Below are 22,762 nucleotides of genomic sequence, written 5' to 3'. Positions count from 1 at the left end.
GGAACTCTTGGTGGATACTTTGCAAGTTTCTCGCCCTGTTTACCTGACACGAGGGTGGCTTGGGCCGTCGGAGTCAATGGGATGGAAACCAAGCCGAGTAGAAACCGAGCCCGAGGTTTAATGTAAGGCAAAGGGCAACGCTGTACGAGGGAAGGCACCGGGATGCCTTTCTGTTTTTATCGAGTAAAACTGCGGGAAGAAGAAGCACCCATCTCAGGGTAAAATTATACCCTGGATGTAAACACGTATTTCAATCATGATCCTCCTACGATCTTCTGATCTTGCAAAATAGGAATCGATTCTGTGTTGTTAACCAATAAATATCACACAGTATGCTATATTTCTATTTTATTATCTAATTTTATTATCTGATGTTTTTAAGATGTTTTTAATTATTCTATAATTCTATAATTAATTTTATGAGATATTATCATTCTAAAACTTTGTAATTTCTAGAACTAACACTTTAGTTACTCTGCTGCTTTTAAATTAATTTAATTCAGAAAAATTAACCCACTTTTGTTAAAGAAAATTTTATTTTAGTCTAATAAACATACAAAAATGAACAAAATATTTCAATTTTAAATAATAATAATAATTCAATAGATAATGTGATCGTATAATGTATAATCAATAGATAATGTGATCGTATAAAACACATCTTTCAAAACTTGATCAGTGCTTGTGATTGTATATGGGGGAATACAGTTTACTTATAGAAATTAATTGTGTACCTTTTTTAATACACATAGTAGTTAAAGTGTTAATTTAATAATTGTTGACTTGACCATCATTATTTAAGCTACCGTTAATATTAATAAGAAAATATATATATAAGAATTCGATTCAGAATTTGAAGCTGTATCAAATTGGATTGAATTAACATCTACTCACATATGTCTATGGAACGTCCACCGCAGAAGCAGAGGATCAGCAGGTAAAAGATGAGGCACGTCTGCAGGTAGTCCATGGTAGCGTCGATGGTCCGCGGGCCTGTGGTCATCGAACTCTCATAACCGCTTCTGCAAAAATAAAGTTCCAAAAGAAAATCACACACACGCACAAAATAGTCTTAGCATTACGTAGAGTGATTAAGCGCGATTCTCGAGAAGGCGTCTTGCCAGGCATAGAGATTGGAGCAGGAGAGGGTTGGAAGGGGACAAGGGTGAGAGGGCCGACAGGGAGACGCGACGTGGACGTAGAAAAAGAGTCTGGAAACGGCCGTTTCGGCCTCCCTGTGCTTTTCGCCGGGGTGAAATGGCGCGGTTCTCGTACCGGACAGATATACGACCGGTACAGGAGCTACGGACAAAGAGCTACATTCACGCCAGCAGCCATTACGCGTCATTATCGAGATTAGGATCGGCCGTTCGGTGCGAAAGAAGAAGACGGAAAGAGAGAGGCCCACTGAGGATGCTGCGAGGCGGAGAAAGAACTACGAAGAACGCCGTGGGGCTCTTTGGCTGGTTCTTCTCTTGTATGCAAGGGGGCGAGAGCTCGTACATACCGGATAGTCGGGCGATACCGGGGGTTTCGCGGGGGAGAGGGAACGCGAGACCGTACTTTATTCACGACGGTGCCGTTGTGGCGCGTAGCGCAGGAAAGAAAAGCGAAGGGGACCATACGTGGACCTCACTTTTTGGCTAATTAACAGGGGGGGGGGGGGGTTATGGGGTTCCTCGACTACCGTCGACCGTTCCCCGATGCTTATCTGCCGAGCTTAGAGAACCCTTTCTGCGACTCATTATTTCACGACGAAAATATCCGTGGTGATAAACGTGGCGTTTTTATATCTCTAAGATCACATGGATTCGTGGATTTCAGGAACTTACTTCGAATTTTTGGCTACAAACCAACAACACCTTCGTAACTGATGACAAGTGTATCATTTCAAATAGATCTAACTTCGTATTAACAACTTCTTGAGACACAGTCTCAACTTTCTCAATGAGTTTTATATTAGTACTGAAAGAAAATGGATATTTTTAAACGCTGTCTCTCTTCGAGTTACTTCCGGAGAACGCTTCAGTGATTTTGTAATCTTTTCCGACTGAATACTCGACTGATGCGGAGACTATCGATACATACACAAGTGGCTGAATCGGATTATCCAACCGGTAATTAAGACGCTATTCAAGCGGTGAAGCGGTTGCGTATATGCTGGTACCCGTGTCAAGCATAGTACATACGATCACAATGCACGCGATCGATTAGTCGACATAGTAATTAAGGTCACAGAATGCAGCCAACCTTTAACCGCTCGGTCGGCTGATTGTGTCCAAGACACAGCGTTCGTTTCTTAGATGATTAGATCAATCGTTTCTTAGATGATTAGATCAATCGTGACATACAATTAATCATTAGGTCTGTGGATAATCTCGTCGTAAGTACACGCGCGATCTAATGCGGCATTCATGCCTCGCCGTCGCGAGATACGTTCCCTGCAGCGACTGCGTCACCTCGTACAACGTTTCGAAAGTCTTTTCTTACATTACGTATGCCAAGTATAATATATTAGAGATAAAAAATCATATGGGAAATAAGTCGCTCGTGCACTTGCGTGAGTTTAATTGCATTATCGATCTGCATTTCGCACGACTTTACTCTTAATGCCTCGCAGGCATGGTTTAAGTAGAAAGAGTTAATCATTTTCTCCTAATTACGGATACTTGATTACGTCCATATTTCTGAATTGATATGCGCTTTTGCTCGAGGCAAGAAATGTTATGCATTTATTAATAACGCTGCCACTCATGTCAGTCTGTTTGTTCGTTTTTTTTTTTTGAATAATCATCATTCCGAAGAGGAAGAACGTAGCAGCGTTTCGTGTCGTGCAGAGAGAAGAGAGACGGTAGATTTTTTGTGCCCTCTTTCTCGGATTAAATCCTCTTTCAACTGTTTTTGGTCGATTATTTATTCCAACACAAACATCGGCATCGGCGCCAGCGTAACCACGCGAGCCTTCGCGTCCGGAACGAAGAAATCATGCGAATTTAGTGCCCCGTTTGTTCCAGCTTTCTACAATACGCACACTGCCATCTTTCATTCGCTCGAGCTGCCACGCAGCCCCGTTCGGCCACTCGGTTCCACTGTGTGCCGCTGCATAAGGTGCCCTTGTGCGCACTTCGAATGCTCGATTTGCATGGCATTCGTCTCTTCATTTTTGCCGAGTGTATCGTGCGCTCGTCGTGTTGAGCTCGCGAGCCAGGTGCATCGGTGCTTAAGTGGAATTAACGTGAATGATGGGGCCCAGATAAAGCTACATCCGCCTGTACAGGCTCACGAGCGTATTTTACGAGTGAATACACATGAATTTGTTCAGCGAATCAGCGAATCAATCATGCCGCTTCGATTACGTTCGATATATGTACAAAGCATAATCTTGTAACAGCGGATTTTTCTAATCTCAGCATTCTATAGTAGCCCATATTTATATAATAATTCCATTAAAAAGCTTGGCTGAAACCAATTTTGAAGGAGAGAGAAAAAGAGAAAGAGAGAAGAAAAAGAGATACGGTAGATAAATCTTGAAAATTAATCTGATATTTGTAACGTTAGATTTATGATTTTAGTACAAAAACCTGAAATATTCTTATTCACACTATTTTTGGTCTAAATATAAATTGTATTCCTTTTATGTATTTTTATTAGGTTATTTCTTTGACAGCTATCAAATTCTGTTTATAAATCTTATAAAGATTTATAATAAGAGTCTTTTATTATTATGTTATATATTCTTGACAGATAAATAGAGCAATTTTCTTAAATTTTGTTGAGAAAAAACAAACATCGACAGATAAGAATGTAATTCTTTACCTTTTGTGAAAAATTAATCGTCGATTTACATAAAAAAAATTTGTTTACGACTTACATATTATCGCGTTTGTAGTTACAATTAAGTTGTACAACGATTTATAAAGACGAATTATAGTAAAGTTAACTATCATGCATTTTTATTGGATTGTTGTCTTTACTTGTTTTTGCATAAATTGTAGGTTGTATTTATTTAAATGAAGTAAAAATGCATTTTTAAATCAATATTTTACAAGCATGTTGTTTACACGTTTCGTGTTATTCGGCTAGATAATTATTTTCCTTGATATTCAAACTTAAATTAAAAGCCAGAAGAAGTATTCCCATTTGGAAGTATTCCTCTAGCACGTTCTAGAGTCGGCTTGGCTCCGTTCCCAACGTGTCATTTCGAAGGTGGTGTGAATGGGAGAATAGGAAAAGGAAGGAAAGTGCGCTGCTGCACAGGTTTGCAACTACGTATACGAATACACTTTAATCTTCACACTTACAACGTTTCCGGATCGTTAAACGCCGTTCGTCGACGAACTCTGGAGTTCGGGCGAAAAATTCGCATCCAAGCTCGATCTCACCGCTCGCGAACGGTTTTAGCCTTGGTGGAAAACGCGTCATTTTCTCGTCGAAAAGTTTTCGACGATGTAGAGAAAAAAAAGTTTGGAAAACCAGAAAGTAAAAAATTCTGCATACACGTGTACAAAGATTTCTTTTTGAGAGATGACAGTAGAGAGATATAAAGTTTTTGAAAGATATATACTTAATTTTCACTAAAATTTGTTTAAAAACATTCATAAAGATGAAAAAGATATTCGTTTATTTAACATCGATATGTATGTATCGGTTTATAAAATGTAACGAAAACTGTGTTTTGCTTATAAGCAATATTTATGGTTATTATAAGCTTATTTATTGTAATAAATATGATTTCAAGAAATATTTAATAGATTAAAAAAAACGTACATCTTGCGTTCACGGATTTCCGGGCGATGAAATTGCCTTTTACAGAAATTCCTATGGCTAAGCGAGAAATTTGTGTTCAAAGTGCCTTTCCCGTCTTTCCCGAGGAAACTTGCAATTCTTAGCTGACGAGATTTACGGTGGGTGTAGAAGAGGCAAGCATGGTGCTCTTTTGAGCGCTGTTTCCATCGTTTGGGCGCATAAATTTGCGCGCGAATTCGTGGAAAGTACCGCGTACACGAATATGCGACGACGGTCTCGAGAGCTCGCGCAAATTAAAACTCGGCGAAGTCGTCCTCGCGTAATTGCCGGAGCGCGCCGCGACTTATTTTTGTAGACCCTCTCTTAAGGACGCAGTCGTCGACGCGAAAGAAATTACGAAGCGGTGTTTATTTTATATCATTATTTTAATAAAATAACTAAAGGTGAAGAAATATTTAAAACAGTGACAAATTTTGAAGAATTACTGTTCTGTTACATTAAAATGATATATCTGAATATTTTGTTTTTCAACATGCAAACAACAATACAACTTGTTTAGTTAATTATTTTCTCAAATTTTTTATGATTCCGTGTAATTAGTATCGTGTACCTATTATATTAGACTTTTTTATTGAAAATCTAAGTTGAATAGCAGCTTTATATTAAATTGGCTTCCGTGCTATTATCTACAGCATATTTTTTATCCGACTTTTAACACGACTTTATTACTTGAGGGAGTTAGCTACTTTTTTAAATTTATCAAAGAATCCATCTTTTGATAAACTTTAAGCCCTACCACCGATACGCAACTTGTTACCTGAATCTTATTAATTCACAAAGTTACAGTAATAAGTCTCGGGTCTTTGACACTCCAATATTTTCTGCTCGAAGCGCAGAAGTTAGTGGTGATCCGTATCTCCTTCCGCTCGCGTATTTCTGCCCGGAATTCGTACGGCAATTTCTATGAAATCATTCGGTCATCCGGTGGTCTTCAAAGAGCGTCTTGATCGACTTGCGCACGATCATTCGCTCATAAATAGACACCATCAAGCATCGTAGTCCTTGAAGCGGCGTTTCTAAAACGCGAGAAAAAGAAAAGACATGCAAGTCCGACTAATTACGAGGGTCCCTCTGGCTACTGTGTGCTGTTGGTGCTGTGGCTGCTGTTGCTGCTACTGATGTTTATCTTTGCGAGCGATGGGAACCCAAGATGGCAGAGCATCTCCCATTTATTCAGCGCAAGAACCGGTACGCTTCTCCGGTAGGACGAGAAAACGACTTGTGGCTGCTGGCCGTGCCTGCCTCGGGATATCTGCATCTCGTTCCACCGCCTTTCCTGAGCTTCGAACCGCAATGCGTCCGTAGATTAAAGCCGGTTCTGTATTAATTTCGTGCAGTCTTGTAGCTTCGGGTGTACACTTTGTCTTCCGATTGGTGTACACGTTCAAACTGGACGAATCGCACCCTGAGCGTGAGGATGCCCTCGGCGGCTAATGCAATGGACTTTAACGACGACATCACCACGTTATCTATTCAGTTACGTTCAAGAATTGTCCAATCTGTACTAATCATTATTAATTAAAATATCATAAAAAAAAGACATGCGATAGACACAGCCTTGGTATCAAAGTTTTAGACACTTTATTAACCATTATTTAATGTTTTAATTGAAAAGGACGTATAACATTGAATTCGAAAATGTGAACACTTTATGCTCCTTTCTCTAATAACTTTGTATAATATTTGTTGTGAATTTATCTTTTGTTTCAAGAATCCTTTAATTTTATATATAACGCCGGTAATTAATAGAAAACGATACAGGTAAAAGAATTTCAAATAAACGAAAAACATATAAATGCCTAGTACTTTTGATCGAAGCTATACACGTCTTAATTCGATTAAAAAAGAAGAAATCCATCTGAAATTAAAAGACTTCCCATTTTGTCAAAACATGTAATGCTACAATCATTTAATAAGAAATGAGTTCAAAAAGATATAAAAAGAAAAGATGTATAGATGTAAAAGTGTCATCTTAAAATTATTGATGTTAAAATTACTTCTATTATTATCTGCAGAAAAATATATAGTTTTCTTAAAAACACAAATATTTATTTAGTACGTTTTACATATCTTCAAAAATAACGGGGTTGTTATTCACAAACATTCCTTTTAAGATATATCATTCTATCTAAATGTAGAGGATCCGCGCATCACTGAGATATATATTTCACGTGGCATTAGCGTTTGAAATTTATACCCTAGTATTTCATTCCGCTACAATCCCAACCGGTATCAAGTGGTACATATTCTACACAAGCAGAACGTGAATTAGAAAAGGGACATTTTCAAATTCTAAACACTAGAACAACGATTAACGTTTTTATCTTTATCTTTGATACGCGCACACATTCATGAAAAAATTCTATAATTAAAAAAACTCCATAATCAACGTTTACCGAGCAAACCACGATGCTTGTTGGTTATGCAGCAGCATAACTTTCAGAGATGCAACGTGGAAGAAAAAGAGCAGACTCTGAGGCCACAAAAGCCTACAAAGGAGCAATGGTGTGCGTAAACTTGTTCAAACTGACAGTGGCCTCGTAAAAATCCATTATTCCAATCTTCGAATCTTGTTCTCTGTCAAGGAAGACATCCCGACGCGATCGAGACTGGTCAAAGCGCCCATGGTGTTTCTCTCGTTAAGTCCGCGCTACTTCAACGGGGGGTGCGGTTCATAACTCAGCCGAAATATTCGCCTACATTCTGCACGTGGTGTAGGAACGAGGTTAGGAACGCGCGTATATACCTCGTTCTACCTCGTCGTAGGGCCAACTTTATCCACACTGTGCATATATGCATGTGTACGCGTACGTATATATATTTGTAAGTTCTTCTGTATGCATAGGGTTAGCAAGTACGCGCATACATGGTGACGTATAATGCACGCGACTAAGGCTGACCCTGGCAAGGAGGTTGAAGCGTAGAAGGTGGTGGTGCAAGGAGGGTTAGGGCGGCGGCGGCCCTCTGGAAGAGAGTCCTCCGGGGTGGCGGCGGTCGGTGTGTAGCAAGGCCATGAATTATGCAGTTCGCCGCGGGCTAGGGCTTCGTACGCCGGCAAGTGGGAAGAAGATGGAGAAGGACTGCCGTACGGCGAATCAACCAGCGAGAAACTGGGAGAGAGACAACGATATACCCATACGGTCCAGAGCCACTTTACCCTCCTCATCCTCCTTCGCGTCGCGTTCCATCTCCCTCCTCCTCGCCGTCTCCACCTGTGCCTCCACCTGAGCTCTCTCCGCCACTACCATCCACCTTCCACCTTCACCGACGCCGCCTCCTCGACTCTCGCACGCTACGCCGACACTTCGCTCCAGCCGATTGAAATTTTCATACCGGCACGTCTACCGTCCCAGTTTATGCCTCGAACAAGTGAAATGCACTGCCACCGTTGTGTGGCACCGAGTTCCCGCCACGCCATTCTCCATCTCCTCCCGCCATTGCTACGCTTCACAAATAGCAGGTAGGTCTCCGTGTCGTTTCTCTTCCCTCACTCGCGTCAGAAACTCTCCTCGGTTTTTTCTCTATGAAGGAAAGAGATTCGAAAGGAACGAGAGGCTCGATCCCTCACGCTGAGCGATAACCGGCGAGATAGAGCAAACGTCGATATCCTCAAGAGCACTTACACTTTCTACCTTTCTACCTGCGTGCGTATTTCACACTGTGTTGTTGTATATGTACATTAGGATACGTTCGATACGACAAAAATTTACAATTTGCTTTGCGAGGCACGCGGCTATCAATTCCACGTTTTTTTTCGCGATATTGGAAAAAAGCGTCGCTTTATGTTTGTTTGACACGCACCGAACGAATGAACAATCGAATCGTTAAATATTTCAACTCCCCATGGTAACAGGCGAGAATCACCCCCGCCAAGATCGACTGAAATTTTCATGTCAGCCCGTCTGCCGTCTGGGTTAGCAATCGAGAGAGAAACAGATCGAATCCTCATTTTAATTTTGTCTCTTTCTTCGTTCCGTTTACAGGGCATTTACCTTTCATTGTTCCTCTGTCGAGTCAGAGATATACCCTTTCCTTTTTTTGTCTTCGTGTTAATGTAACGGACGAATATAGTCGCACTGATATTCTTGAAGGTACTTTTGCTGTGTACTTTAATATACAGATTTCAGCGCTAGCTTCTCGTGTAATAGCGCGTCAACGATGTCGCGATTGGACGAAAGGGTGTTAATGATCCAGTTCAGACTTGGTTCGTCCTAATCGAAGCGAAGTCGAAAATATCGGTATTCGATAGTGCTTTATTTGACAAAGATTGTAGAGAGCGATATCTACATCGTTGACAACATAGCAGAGCCTTAACGCTCAAACGATATCACGAGTCGATAGCCAAGTAATAGCTGTAACCAACACAGAATATATTGACATGTGAAATTACTCCTAAATACTCGATAAAAGATGTTACCCAACCGGAAAACTGTAAAATTTTTTATTTTCTACGAGACAATCTGCGAGTAATGCTCAAACTGGATTTAGAGTTATGAAAATATTAGCGTCAAATTTAATTTAATTATTTGGGATTACGATTATCCTTACACAGCGATCGTATATAGTTAATACAATAATTGATATTAAATTATCCCTCTTACTCATAATCTTTATCCGTCGATATTCATTCCTCTACTTCCTTCTCTGCATTTAAAGCCTGCTGTCTCTTAGCACATTGCGTTTGATGTTTCATTATTTTTATTCTCAAACTTATTAGGGGATTATTGCTTTATTATATTATTATATGTATTGCAGCTTCGCTCTCTCTAGTAACACTTTCATTTTATATCTTACCGTATGTTTCTGTGCTGTGTAATTTTTAGTTCATTTCTTGTCTGCATTTCCTATAACACATATTTTTTTATTTTTATTACACTATTATCTATTACGGTTCTAGTTTTCGTTTATCTAATGATTCAGGTTTTAGGTTTCTAGACAGCACTATTGCTGATACCATATCTCAGCTTTTGACTGTGCTTTTCCACTTATTGCGTCTTATTTTACTATTGTTCTTTTTTTGTACAGCACGTCTTAATATAGTTGTTATTATTATTATTAAAATATATATATATGCATTTTTGTTATAAATTGTTTAAAATCTTATTTTTTTTTATTTAATTAGTTATCCAATAAAAGTTGATAGCCTATTCGAGTCATCCACCAGATGTAATTTGTGTATAAATTCTTTATTATGTTAATATAGTTACAGACGTTTCGATCCTTGTATCGGATCCTTTTCAATATCATTACGTACTTTATATCAATGTACTTCCTGGAACACTACATCATTATATTCATTTAATCATTCTTACTTTACTTAATCTATATTATGAACAGATACAATCTAAAACAATGATACCATTTACAATTTACTTACATGATATATATTAATGTACGCATATCCCTTTACTTGTCATATCAAAAGTCACTAAGCAAATGTCTTCGCTTACATGTCGTTAATTGTCTTATTCTCTATGTTCTTACGTGTCACATGGCCAATCATAATACATACACAGACAAGATTGAAAACTAAACTTTATTTAATAAATATTCATATGCCGCATTTAACCTATCAGTATCCGTTTGCGAATTTAAATTATTCTTTTCTCTATGTATGAATCTCTCTATATATGAACCATTTCTGATGTGAGCCTTTTATTCATAATTATTTCCTCGTCAAGTATATCTATTTTATCCTATTAAAATTCATGGGAATATTCTAGTCTATGATCAGTAATCACTGATTTTTGTTGAGTGTTCCAATTTATATGATTCTTATGTTCTGATATTCTAGCCTTAAGTGTTCTCCCCGTTTGACCAACATATGTAGCATCAATCTCTATATGAAATTTTATACACCACATTGCTATGTAACATTTCGTCTATTTTATCTTTGTACTTTAATAATGTTATTTAATTTATTGACCCTCTCTGTAAGCTATTCTAACATTCTTATATTCCTTAAAATGATTTTTAATTTTGTTAGCTATATTCGATATATATGGAATTGTAAAATAATTCATGTTCTTATTATTAATGTTGTTATTGTAATGTCGATAATATAAGGATTAACATTTGTTAATTAGTTATGTGTGCATGATATTTTCGACTGTTATTTGATCCGCAATTTTTTCATTTAAGGCGAAGTATAATGCGCGGAAAGGTATTGCAATTGAATACCTTCTTAGATTATGAACTCCGTGCACGTTTGTCGATTTTCGACGACACGAAAATCTACGAACTTGGAGTATTTATTCGGAAATCTTACAGCACATGCGGGATAAAATTAATAGCCGATCACAATTCGCGTCGTTTCGCACCTATACGAGCAAAACATCACGCCGGACGACGTTGGATGTGTCAAATATACGCGTTTGGTTCACGTGGAAAGATCGTTAGTCGAGTCATGGATTTACGAGCGGACGTTATCGCCCTGTTAATGTGCTGATTAGATTATGCGACGAGAGAGCATAGCACGCCGAGATATCTAGAGTCTCCTATAGTAATGCATAGCTCCGACAAAGATACGTGCCAGTGAGGACACCTTTTTCAGAGAATCGTAAAAGAAGGCGACTGTCCCGCCCGGTTTTGTTGTTCCTGACGGCGAGTTTTACGAGCGCGCGGATTAATTATTCCGCAGACGGCGAAAAGTAACTGGGTACCCGCGTTTCCAAGAGAAAAAAGCACGATATCGCGTTTGGTATCGGCCGTTTTTAACGTCTCGCCGTCTGCGGGTTAACGCCGCGAGGAACTCAGAATAGTTGCAGAAATACGCAGCTGACGCTCGCAAATTAGCTTGCGGCAATCCGCGGCGGAGTCGAGCGCATGAAATGAGATCGCTTTGAAGCCCCGAAGTTTCCGTCGGAAACCCGTTTCGCAAGAAGCAGGCTGCGTTCGCGGTCGCTCAATTGAATCCTTTTATTTCCCGTTCCCCGCGCACACCACCAGTTTAATGTATTTTTTTGTGGCATATCCTTCTGCACTTTGAACAGCGGGAAAAACGTATTAGAACGCGATAAAATATAATCTGTTTTTCCTTCTTAACAGACTATTTTTGGAATAGAAATTTCTTCCATCTCGCTTTGTCTATATATGAGACACTTGTATATCTTCACTTTGTAGCTTCGAGCCCGCTCTTTAACACCCTGTTCGTTTTACTTCACCGCCGTAGCATAATCGATCGGGCAGAATGAAAATCAAAGGTTCCGAGAAGCGGAATGGCCGAGAGGGTTAATCAGTTATTTGCACCACGAGGCGAGTGTCCGGTCCACACCCGCCAATCGTCAAAGAATTATTATCCGGAGCGATGACAAAGCAGATAGGAAGCTCAGAGCTCGCTGGTATATATGGTCGTTCGAGGCGATTATTAATTATCAGAGAATAACGAGGCGGATCGCGATCCCGCGTACGTATGTTCCGAGGAATCTCGTCAATGATATCGTCGGCCTCGTTTTATTAGCCCATTGCTTTGCTGTGCCGTCAACCCTTCACCAACCCGTTACAGCCGTTCTGTTCTCATAAATCGTTTATTCATGTTTAATGCAGCCTGGTATTCAGACCCAAAAGTTTTCGAAGCTCTCAGACGGAAAGCGCGACTACGACGAGAATCGGTGGGTGGGGACACGGGAACTTCGTACAAGGGAATGCTTTTGCATCGAGGCAACGCCTGAAACCAGTCAAAAAAAGTCAAGAGTAACTGCAGAGAATCGAGTCCCGGTGTTGGGTCGGCCTTTCACCGTCTGCCTAGAAGACGATCTCCCTCGGCCGTGAAATCTTTCGCCACACGTGTACGGATACGGAAACGTTTGTCGAGATGGTCGATTTACGATTCTCATTCGATCGTTTAGTTTCGTACTTCTCGGACTACTCGGAAAGTTCTCACGTTGCGGAGACAACAGTTAAGTCGGTCGAATTAAATATTTATGGCAGGCGATAAGATAACTAGCAATTGCTAGTCATCGTACAGTTTTATGAACATACCAAGGAACGTCGAGATATTTTTGTGAATGAGAGCGATAAAAAAGTAATGAAGGAGTACTTCGAGACTTGTAAAAAGTGGTTGAAGTTTGTGACATTATTTACGCAGAAGTGAATTGTTAGGTCGAGTTACCGAGTCGTGCTAAATTATGGATAAATTCTTGTGATTAAAGAAAAACTTTGCTTTTAAAAAAACAACCCACGTTTTCAATAAAGTTTCATGAAGAAAAAATAATCGTAAATTTAAATAAAGTTTAAGGGCTTATAACAAAATATAATGCAAGCCGTTTTTAACTTGAAAATCAAATTGTCGCTATTTCCATTACAGAGATAGTTCCATATAATGGAATCAATTCATATATAATTCATCGTATTTCAATGAATAAAATGAATGCAGCGCGCACGGAAGATCTCTATTTTCCAATGACAAATCCCTGCACGTTTTATCACCTTATATGATAAGTATACACTTGGAAAAATCACGCTCGACTTACAATTCAAAGAATGATTTCCCTCAGCGCGAATTCTGTACGGATTTTAGTCAGATGGATAGAGGCGCGAGAAGGAAAATTTGAAGGAAAAATGAGGAGGAGAGAGGAAACGAGAAAACGAGAAAGAAATGCGCGGAAGAGTCTCTAATCCGTTCTTCAGGGGGCTTAAGCCCGTCTTCGTGTACCCTTCTCGGAGAATACCGTTTAAGTGTCGTCCGTCTGGGAGTCCTCCACTCGAGTAAATATTTAGGAATTTTTGAAGAGTCCCGAGTGCCTAAGAAAACAGTTTACTCCGTGAGGAGGGATCCCTCCCGGGAGTCCGAACGCGCCGGGCCTGGAACAGTCATCGCCAGAGTCTTTCGTCGACAATCAAACACGCCAGCATTGCGCATGCCAGAAAAAAATATACAAAGGAAAGATATACGGGGTGCGTTTTATACGAAACGTTACCGCGCCTATGTTCGTGTTTCGGACTCATTCCACCACACGCACTAAATCCGGCCTCTATCGTTTCTATTTTAATTCTTATGATGTGTATACATGAAATGTACGACTAACTGCTTGCTTCGTCGAGTAATTACATTTAATTGGACTTACTGTTTGAACAGTTTTCGATTTCGTGATCGTCTCTAGTTGACTCACCTGTAACATAAGAATAACGAATACTTAATATTTGAAAATCGCCAGTAATTTTACATTTTAATCAAAAAATAATTTCAATATAAGAATTTTCGAGAAAATTACCTAAATTTATGACAGTGAATTTTATCCGCCTACAATACTTAAAATTTCTTGTAACTGCTATAATTTTACGAGAGACACGAGTTGAACAGACATGTTATTAACATAACGGTGATTTTTTACGATTGCTCGCTACGGAGATATGGGCGCAGTTTGCATGTCTCAGTGATAATAATGCGACACATAATAAGACGTCAGCCGACATTTTAATGAGAGAACGGTGGAGCTCGTTAGAACCAACACATAAAGAACGGTCAGAGAGCGGTGAGGAATGGGTTAACGCATATATAACTTTTTGGTTGAAGCCGTTCATTACCGCGCGCAAACATGTCCGGTAGAATCGCACGTGGGCTTATGAAGTACGGTATCTTGCAAACATTTTGCCTAATATAGATGCCCGAGGTTATAACGCATAGAAATAGTGACGTGATTACATTGTACGGCCGCTATTTCATTTGTGCGTTTTTGCCAGACGACAAAATTTCAAGCCTGTTGATTGGCTATAGAATAGAGTGATCCTCTCTGTCCTGCACATATTAGTTGTACGAAAAATGCACAAATGAAATAGCACCGTACCACTTCAATGTAAACCGCAGATCGCATAAAGCGATCGGTGACAATGTGAAACCTCGCAAATCATTTAATAAATATTTATACTGGTATTTGAAACACGGCAATAAGCGACACGTAATGAAACCGCTGGTTTCGTATACACCGAAATAATGTTGACGATTAGTCTGGCTTTGATTTGATAGAATTGCGACTCGCAAGTTTCATTACACGTACCGCTGACGGACGCAAATGCGCTGTCACGCGTCAACGAGCGGGTTTCATCGACCGCTCTCGTCAGCATGAGTGCAATAAACCGTGCTTAATTACATGCAATAAGTAATTAAAGTGATTAAAGCTTATAATGCGACGCGAATCAGTAACGCGAGCGTAATCAAAATTTCGATTGGACAAGCGTATGTCCGTTACAACGAGCACTTTATAACGATAGCTTTTCGCGACCGTTTCGTGCTTTTAACGAGATGGTATCGCATATGCGTAATCCCGTCCATGCATTTTAGCAGGAAATGAAAATTTTGTTTCAACAATGATTCCATTCATATTCGCTGCTATTATTGCCATATGTCAGTAATTTCATTAATTCGCATCAGTCGATTAACACTTTGTTAAATTATATTATTCTATGAAATCAAAACCACGCAGAAACATGCAGCAAAAAAAATTTCATTCTGTGGTTTCACTGATGATATTGTGTAAGTTAATTTATATTATAGATTCATATAGTCATATAGATTCATATAGATTTTATATAGATTAATTACATGTATATATTTCGCGTATTTGTTTGACTAACAAAATAATATTTAAAGTAAGTAAGATTCTAAAAGATTCTCGAAATTGTCAAAAAATTAAACGTAGAAGTTAATGAGAGTCAGAGTACAGTAAGTGGAGCGCTAATTACAAATGTAAACGTCCTTTATTTAATTTATTTGGTTGAACGTTTTGACCCCGTTTTGTGAGTCATCTTCAGGAATAATTAAAAGATCTTATCTAGAAGACCAGGAATAAGTATCCTCAATCCCAGTTATGTTCTTGATGCAATGTTTTATTGACATATGGTTGATATGACAGTACAAAATGATAAACAAGTTGTAAGAGGTTTGTCAATATTCTGTAAAATCTGATGATACAACGTACATTTAATGATTATTAATTAATTGTTATTGAACATAATTCAAAGCGGAGTTAAAACGTTCAACCAATTAAATTAAATTAAAGAATCATGTTATTTCAGATTGTGATTGTGTTTCAAGTCTGACAAACAGAATCAACGCGCAGTTTATAGAGCTGATAATTGTATTTGTATATTCATATATGAATATTACTGAGCACCGAGACCCACTCTGACCGAAAATGACCGAAATTCTTCTCTTTTATTTGTGTTTAAATCATTCTCAGTCTACATATTTCATTCAAAATAGTTTAAATAAAGAACATTTATATTAGTAATTAGCGCTCTACTTACCGCGCTCTGATTCTCATTAACCATTAATTCTACCCTTTCAATTTTTTGAAAATGATCTTTATTGCAGAATGTATAAATAAGAAATAAGCGAAATATCGTAATATCCTGTCAAACGACACAATATGTAGTCGAAGTTCCTTTATGCAACCAACAGGCTTCGATATTGACATTTTTATTGCGGATTTCGACGAGCTGCATGGTGGCATCGTCGACGTCGATGTCGTCGTTGTCCTCGTCATCGTTGTCGTCGTCATCGTAACCATAGTAGGTAGTCAGTACGTGCGTGCATCCTCGATGAGGAACGTGCGCCCGCTGAATAATGTCGAGAATTCGGGGAAGAAGAAAATGAAGGTCGATGGTAAGGGCGCGCGGTGAACGAAATGAAAGAAGGGAGTAAGAGGCGAATAATAAAAGTCGGGAACAGCTATAAAAAAGGGAGAGGAAGAATGAAAGAGGAATCACGTGGCGTATCGAAGAAGCAGTCGGCGCTCAATGAATCCCCTCGAGCAGTCTCGTTAAAACGGAACTTGCGACACCGACACTGACACTGTCGACATCGTCTTCTTCGCCTTTCTTTTCTGTTTCTTCTTCTTCTTCTTCTTCGTCTTCGTCATCGTCACCGTCGACGTCGTCGTCATCTTCTTCATCGTCGTCGTCGTCGTCGTTGTCAAGGTTTACGCAACCTCGAACGGCAGTCACAGAAAGACCAGCTGTGTCTCGACTGACGAAGACTTTCAAAGAACCTTCGAAAAGTCTCACAGTGAACACCGGTTATGCTACAAGTACAGTGCGTGCTGTGGTTTAACGTCAGAACCCCCTTTCCTCTCCCACCACCTCTTAACTGCCCTCCGCCTTCCTTGCTTTATACCCCCGCGACCGGAATCCATTCACCCACCGCCTCTATATTTACCGCCGTAATAAATTTCACGTCAGATTTCAGACGGTCGGCGCAAGGAGGCAGACACGAAATTCGCACGCCCGCGCGGGGATTGCATTGCTCCTTTATCGAGAACTGGTAAACAAGTTAAACCAGATTAGAAGCGCGCTGTCTGTAACCAGTGTTGTCTGCGTCTGTTAGCTTCGCTCCTGACCCTTTCCCCGCGACTATTCTTCTTTTCTATGGCGAGTGAGGAGAAGAAAAGATCGCGACGATAAATAGAGTCAAAAAGAAGAAGAGGAGGACAAACAAACGTACAGAGAGCCAGAGGACATTGCGCTTCATCTTCTCGAGTGGGACTCTTAGTTTCTTTCCTCTTGCTCGTGTCTCAAGCGAGTTTTGACCGTCGTGTAAACAACTTTGACTGAGAGTGTTATCCGGTCTGCGACGATAGATATTGTCTTTATCTATGAACCTATTTCCGTTCTAAAAGCGTTTAATGAGACCTTTCTTCAAGAAACGTATCTACAAGTGATATTTCTTTATTCCATAAGAATGGTCTTGTCTACGGTGACAATGCAATTGCTTTTAAATCGCAAACCTAATCAAAGATCACTTAGGGTAACAAAGTTCGTGGAAAATAAGCAGACGTGTAATTATCGTAATGACTGCATTTAATTCTGATCATACGATATTGCGTGGTCGCGAAATCGTGATGTACGCGTTACCCTAAGTCACGAAAGCATCCACGTCAAAGAACAAATTATACGGAGGTAGCGAGAGTCCTGGCCAAAATTTTCTATCAGCTTTATAACGCAAATTTCTCGAATTACATTTCTGGGAAATTACCCAGTGAATCGCGCATTAGGATTAGCACGCCAATTTGCAATGCCTTTCAAAATTGGAAGATAAAAGCAGAAACGCTTTCTCTTTCATTGCCATAACAATGGGTTGTCGGCACGCAACAATTCATGTCGCGACGGATCAGGACGTGGAATCGTCGCGTCGTGTTGCATCGCGTCGTGTCGACGTGCTTTCGAGTAGCCGAATGGTCATCAGATGCATGTGCACTGCTGCATGAATCATGAGCTCGTAATTGCGCAATACCTACATTAATAAGATTAATGTCGCTGTCTAAATGCCAACCTTGAAACAGGCAATCTCGTAATGGCTAAGATAAAATACGGCATAAATATTAATTCTGTAATTATATACTAGTAACAACCAGTATCCCAATTTTATAACAATATTTCGGTATCATTCCGGTACATTAGTTAACTGCTCGTTAGCAGCTTTTTTATCATATATTATCTGCACAACGGCAATACAACGATATCGACACTATTCTTAAAGGGTATTCTACAATTCGTTATAAATCTCGTCGCCAGTCGTAATGCTTCGCGACAATCAATTAAAAACATCAATAGTAATATTAGTAATTACTGATACTTCTAATTGGCTATTGCAAAGCATTGCAACTGGCCGATGGGATGTTTACATTGTAGAACGCTCTTAAGGCCCGGTTTTTCTGATCAATTTTTTATTAAGCTTAACTTGATGTTTTATCTAATGAGCTTATTTATGACGATGTCATGGGTGAAGATCATTGGTTGAAACATCAGGTTAAATTTAATCACAAGTTAAACAGATAATGAAAAACTAAGTTTAAAAGTTACAGAATCGTACAGGCACTTAGAACTTGTGTCTCTTGTCAGATAATCCATTGAAAGTAACATAACACATTACGAGGCTATCGATTTCGCCGTTTACTTTCGTAATTGAACGGTTCGCGATGCCCGAACAGCCCGAAAAGCTCGCGATACCTTTTTCAAAGCGTCGTCCCGCATGTACACATATGTCGGTACATACGCACGAGTGTACATAGGAGTGCATGTACGCCCGTACGAACAATGCCACGATTCAGGAACGCCGCCGTACCTTACGGCAACGGTATATAGCGTCGGTGAATGACGGGCATTCGAGCGAATGGGACCAATCAGACTGATTGGCCGGTTGGTATTTACATTTCTGCGGGCGAGCCCGCCGCTCGAGGCCGCTTGCACTAGTGTCGGGAGATTTGGAGAGAATGCGGGGTAGATACGATGTTGTGTCGGTGCAACCGTGCAAAACTCTCCTGATGCGTCTACGCGATGATGCGGGGACTATTTCGATTCGAACTCGAACGCTCGATGATCGCATTATTTGACTCGTGTCTGAGAAAGTATAATCCTACGTCCTGTCCTCTCGTTTCTCTTAACATCATTTGTGCTAATAATTGATAAATTTATTGTAATTCACTTAAAAAAAAAGAAAAATTGTCAACGGCACAGAATGTAACAAATTCAGAGTCTACTTATACATATAATCAGACAAATAATTTGTCAGCGATAATTTAGGTTTAACGTTATAAATATATAATATCATTATAACATTATGTAGGACGAATACATCTCGTAGTTGGAAAATTACTCCGATTTGCTTCTCGACGGAAGAAATTTTTCAGTTAGCAGAAGAGTTAAACATCATGAAAGAACGTAGTATCCTTCAATTAAAATCTCCGCAGGCGAATGCTCTTGGACTCGCACTCGCGGAAGAATACAACTAGTAATTATCGCACCCGGGTCTCGTCCGACGATGCTCGACAACGCGGACACGTTTTATCTCGTGTCGGGTGGACAAGCCGGAGGCGGGACACGCGAGAGAAACGTTACGATACTCGAGGCATCGTTGTACTTTCCGTTCTGAGAGTTAATTGCGCCCTTGCGAGCTCACGCGAGAGGCGTTTGGTACATCAGCTTCTGCGAGGCCCCGAGGGAAGGAGTGCACGCGGTAAAAGATTTGCGAGCGTGTGTCTTCATCGAGATCGACCAATCAGCTTCGACACTTCGAACGATTGTCGAGTTACTACCGATGTTCGAGCGCAGTCGCATAATTTCAACGGTGGAGTCGCCGATGCAACTCGAGCGCTCTCTCTCACCGGCCCAGGCTAATTAATAACCGCGAGTAACAAGGAGCAGATGGAGCGGTAGAAACTTGGGAACCAGACCCCTGGGCTACGCTTGGTCGACCGGCTTGGCTCGACTCCGCTTGGATCTGTTCAACTCTGACACTAACACACACCCACGCACTACCCATTATTACACACGTGTGGTCCGGATGGTCGCGTGCATGCTATTAGCGAAAAGGAGTGTCTCGAGCCTTACCGGTCTCCACCGTGAAACAACTGTCCCTTCCTTTTATCTCCCGCTTATTTTCGACATTTTCGTAATAGGTCGAGTGTCGTGAATGAAGGAGATGAATAGGTATCCGGTTGATTTTATTAGAGCCTTGAAGAACTTCCGGCTTGTAAATGAGACGCTACAAGATGTACCAGATGAACGTTTAAAGGAACGTTTAAAGGAAGTTCGTTAGCAAGGGTGAAGTTAATCATCTTGATAATGTACGCGTGCAGTTATTCTTTATATACACCGTTATACGTCTTAATTATTTTATTATCGCTGTTATATTATCTAACCTTGAATCTCCAGCTTTAATCATAATAAATACTAATAAAATACGGATATTAAACGTGTTATTATACATTGATAACAATCATATGTTTAAGCTACAAAGAATGAACGGTCAATATTATATCCGCCGCAGGCAAGGCTGTATATTAGCAGCGTTTCTATGCGTGGTCGCGTGCGCAATAATTGCTTTTCGCTACGCGTCGGCGTCGCTCAAAAAGCAACATTTGCACGCGACGCGGCTCGATGCGTCGCGCGTGCATATGCGTTCCGCTTGAAACTAAAAAAAAATGCACACGCTCACCCCACACGTTTCGGAAATCGTGAGCGACAATGGTTTCCTGTTCCATCCCTGCGGGGCGTCCAGCTGTCTGTCTGGGCTACGGTCGCGTGAATGAATCGTTCTGTGACTGCATTGTGTCTGTTTTCCAGTTTTCTGACAGAATCGCTGTAACCAGCGACATCTTAATCCGCGTATCCTTCGTCATTTAGATGTTCGAGTAAGCTTGACTCTTTGAGAAACGATGTCTCAGTGCGCGTCTGTGTGCACGAGAGAGATACATGTGTCTTCAATAATTTTACCAGAGTTAGTCACCCATGACTCATTGCCGTCACATAATGTTGCACTACATTTTAACGTCGCTATATCTGTCGGTTGCGACACGAAAGTGAAAAAGTTTGACACTTGGCGATTTATGGCTGTCTTCTCTCTCTTTCTCTCTCTCTATCTATCTATCTAACTATCTATCTATCTATCTGTTTATCTACTTCTCGTTGCGGATTTTCACTGAAAACTTAACTAATCTAAAGAGCAGTAGTCAGCAATACGGCGACCATTCCTGGCGTCATTTTTTCTTAAGCTACTTCGCGGTTTGGTCGTAAACGAGGTCGCGAGTGCGGAGTTTTGGCTTGAGCTACGGTAAACGAGGTAGATTCCAGGCCGTGGAACAGGGCGGTGTAGGCTATCGTAGCTTGCGGATGTATATGTAATGACCTTACGCTGCGCTTTTTTACGATGCTTATCAAATGCAAATCCTACTTTATTGCGATTGGTATTCTTATTACCCGTCTCCTCTCTTACTCGCCTCCGACAGAGCGTTTTCATTTTCCATTCGGTCCTCTTTCTCTCTTTCCTCGTCTTCGCGTTCTTTCCACGCGAAGTAAGAGGATCGTCCGACCACGCCATATATGTGTAAACGCGAACGACCACCTTTTAACTTCCCATTTAGATTAGGAGTTCGCGATCGTCTCGAGTTGCGTTATTTTTCGCGTCAGTTTTGCGCCGTGTGTCGGAAAGCACTTTAGTACAAGGTCTCTCGAGAGACAAGACAGAAGACGTTGTAGCATGAAACTTTTTCCATATCAAGACTAATGTTACCTCAAGACTCGCCACACGAGTTTTTGACAACTATTCTTTTTTTTCCTTTCAGAATTGTATTATTCACACATTCCGAATAAAATATAATTCACAAAGTTCATCTTGTTCTCACAGAAGTGCATGGTTTTTATTACGCGTAGCTCAGATTTGATCCGGGTATTTTTATTACAATGTATTTTTTATATCAACGCGAGCTGTGCTATATCAGGTACTATCTCTTCAGAATATCTTGCACGATGTAATAGGATAACATAGGTACGTGCATTCTACTGAAGTTCTTCAATGTTGGAATTTTTCGGACTTGAGTATCGCAAAATTTTAATCATACAGCTTTTGCAAGTTTGATAAATTATATAATTAATTTGCATTTAGGGCCGGGGTTGTTCCATCTTCAATAAACTATGTGGTAATTTATCTATTGGATAAACAAAAGAATAAAAAAGTAAGAGCATAAGAGAGTAACAGAGTAAGACAGTGAGATGAAGTTTACCGAAAGGTGGAACGACCCAGCTTTAGTCATATATATTTACTACGTGAAATAAAATAAAGTTCACCACAAGTTAAACAAGTTTCCATAATATATCAATGTTAGGGGTAGTATATTGAAATAACTCGAGCTGCTCAATTGCAAGAGAAATTACATTTCTTGCCTCAAATCAATCCTAACGAAGTAAATCGATGTAAATTGATTGGCACACGCGCTTATAATCTAGTTACGCGATTGATCGGCGGCGAGTAATAACTTATGATAGAAAGGGACGCATCCCGGTATAGCCGCGAGTTGTGGTTCGCAGAGGCAGACGCTTTTTGGGGTTGCATCCGGCTGGAATTTCAGCCGGCACCTCCTTCCACCGTAGGGCGTCGGACCGAGGGACAGAGGGGTTGTTTTCGTGCAAAGGCACGACGTATCTGTTGGCGTGCGGGTTGTTCGGTATCAAACCCGGCGTGCCT

At 40.2% G+C, this 22,762-nt stretch overlaps 1 protein-coding gene across 4 annotated transcripts in view; it reads right to left on the bottom strand.

Moving 5' to 3' along the window:
* Positions 1–22,762, bottom strand: part of LOC108769371 (discoidin domain-containing receptor 2) — a 105,449-nt gene that overhangs the window by 28,678 nt on the left and 54,009 nt on the right. For 3 of the 4 annotated variants that reach the window (XM_018520310.1, XM_018520306.1, XM_018520307.1), the window contains exon 2: positions 895–1,022. In XM_018520310.1, the coding sequence (XP_018375812.1) occupies positions 895–1,003 (109 nt within the window). In that variant the 5' untranslated portion in view covers positions 1,004–1,022. Of the gene's footprint in view, positions 1–894; positions 1,023–13,871; positions 13,918–22,762 lie in introns of those variants that run through there. The other variant, XM_018520308.1, reaches the window with a different exon arrangement.

The sequence above is a fragment of the Trachymyrmex cornetzi genome, unplaced genomic scaffold (assembly GCF_001594075.2).
Source record: "Trachymyrmex cornetzi isolate Tcor2-1 unplaced genomic scaffold, Tcor1.1 scaffold9, whole genome shotgun sequence".
Taxonomy (NCBI): Eukaryota; Metazoa; Arthropoda; class Insecta; order Hymenoptera; family Formicidae; genus Trachymyrmex; species Trachymyrmex cornetzi.
The sequence above is the reverse complement of the archived record's forward strand: the minus strand, read 5'-3'. Positions and strand labels throughout refer to the sequence as shown.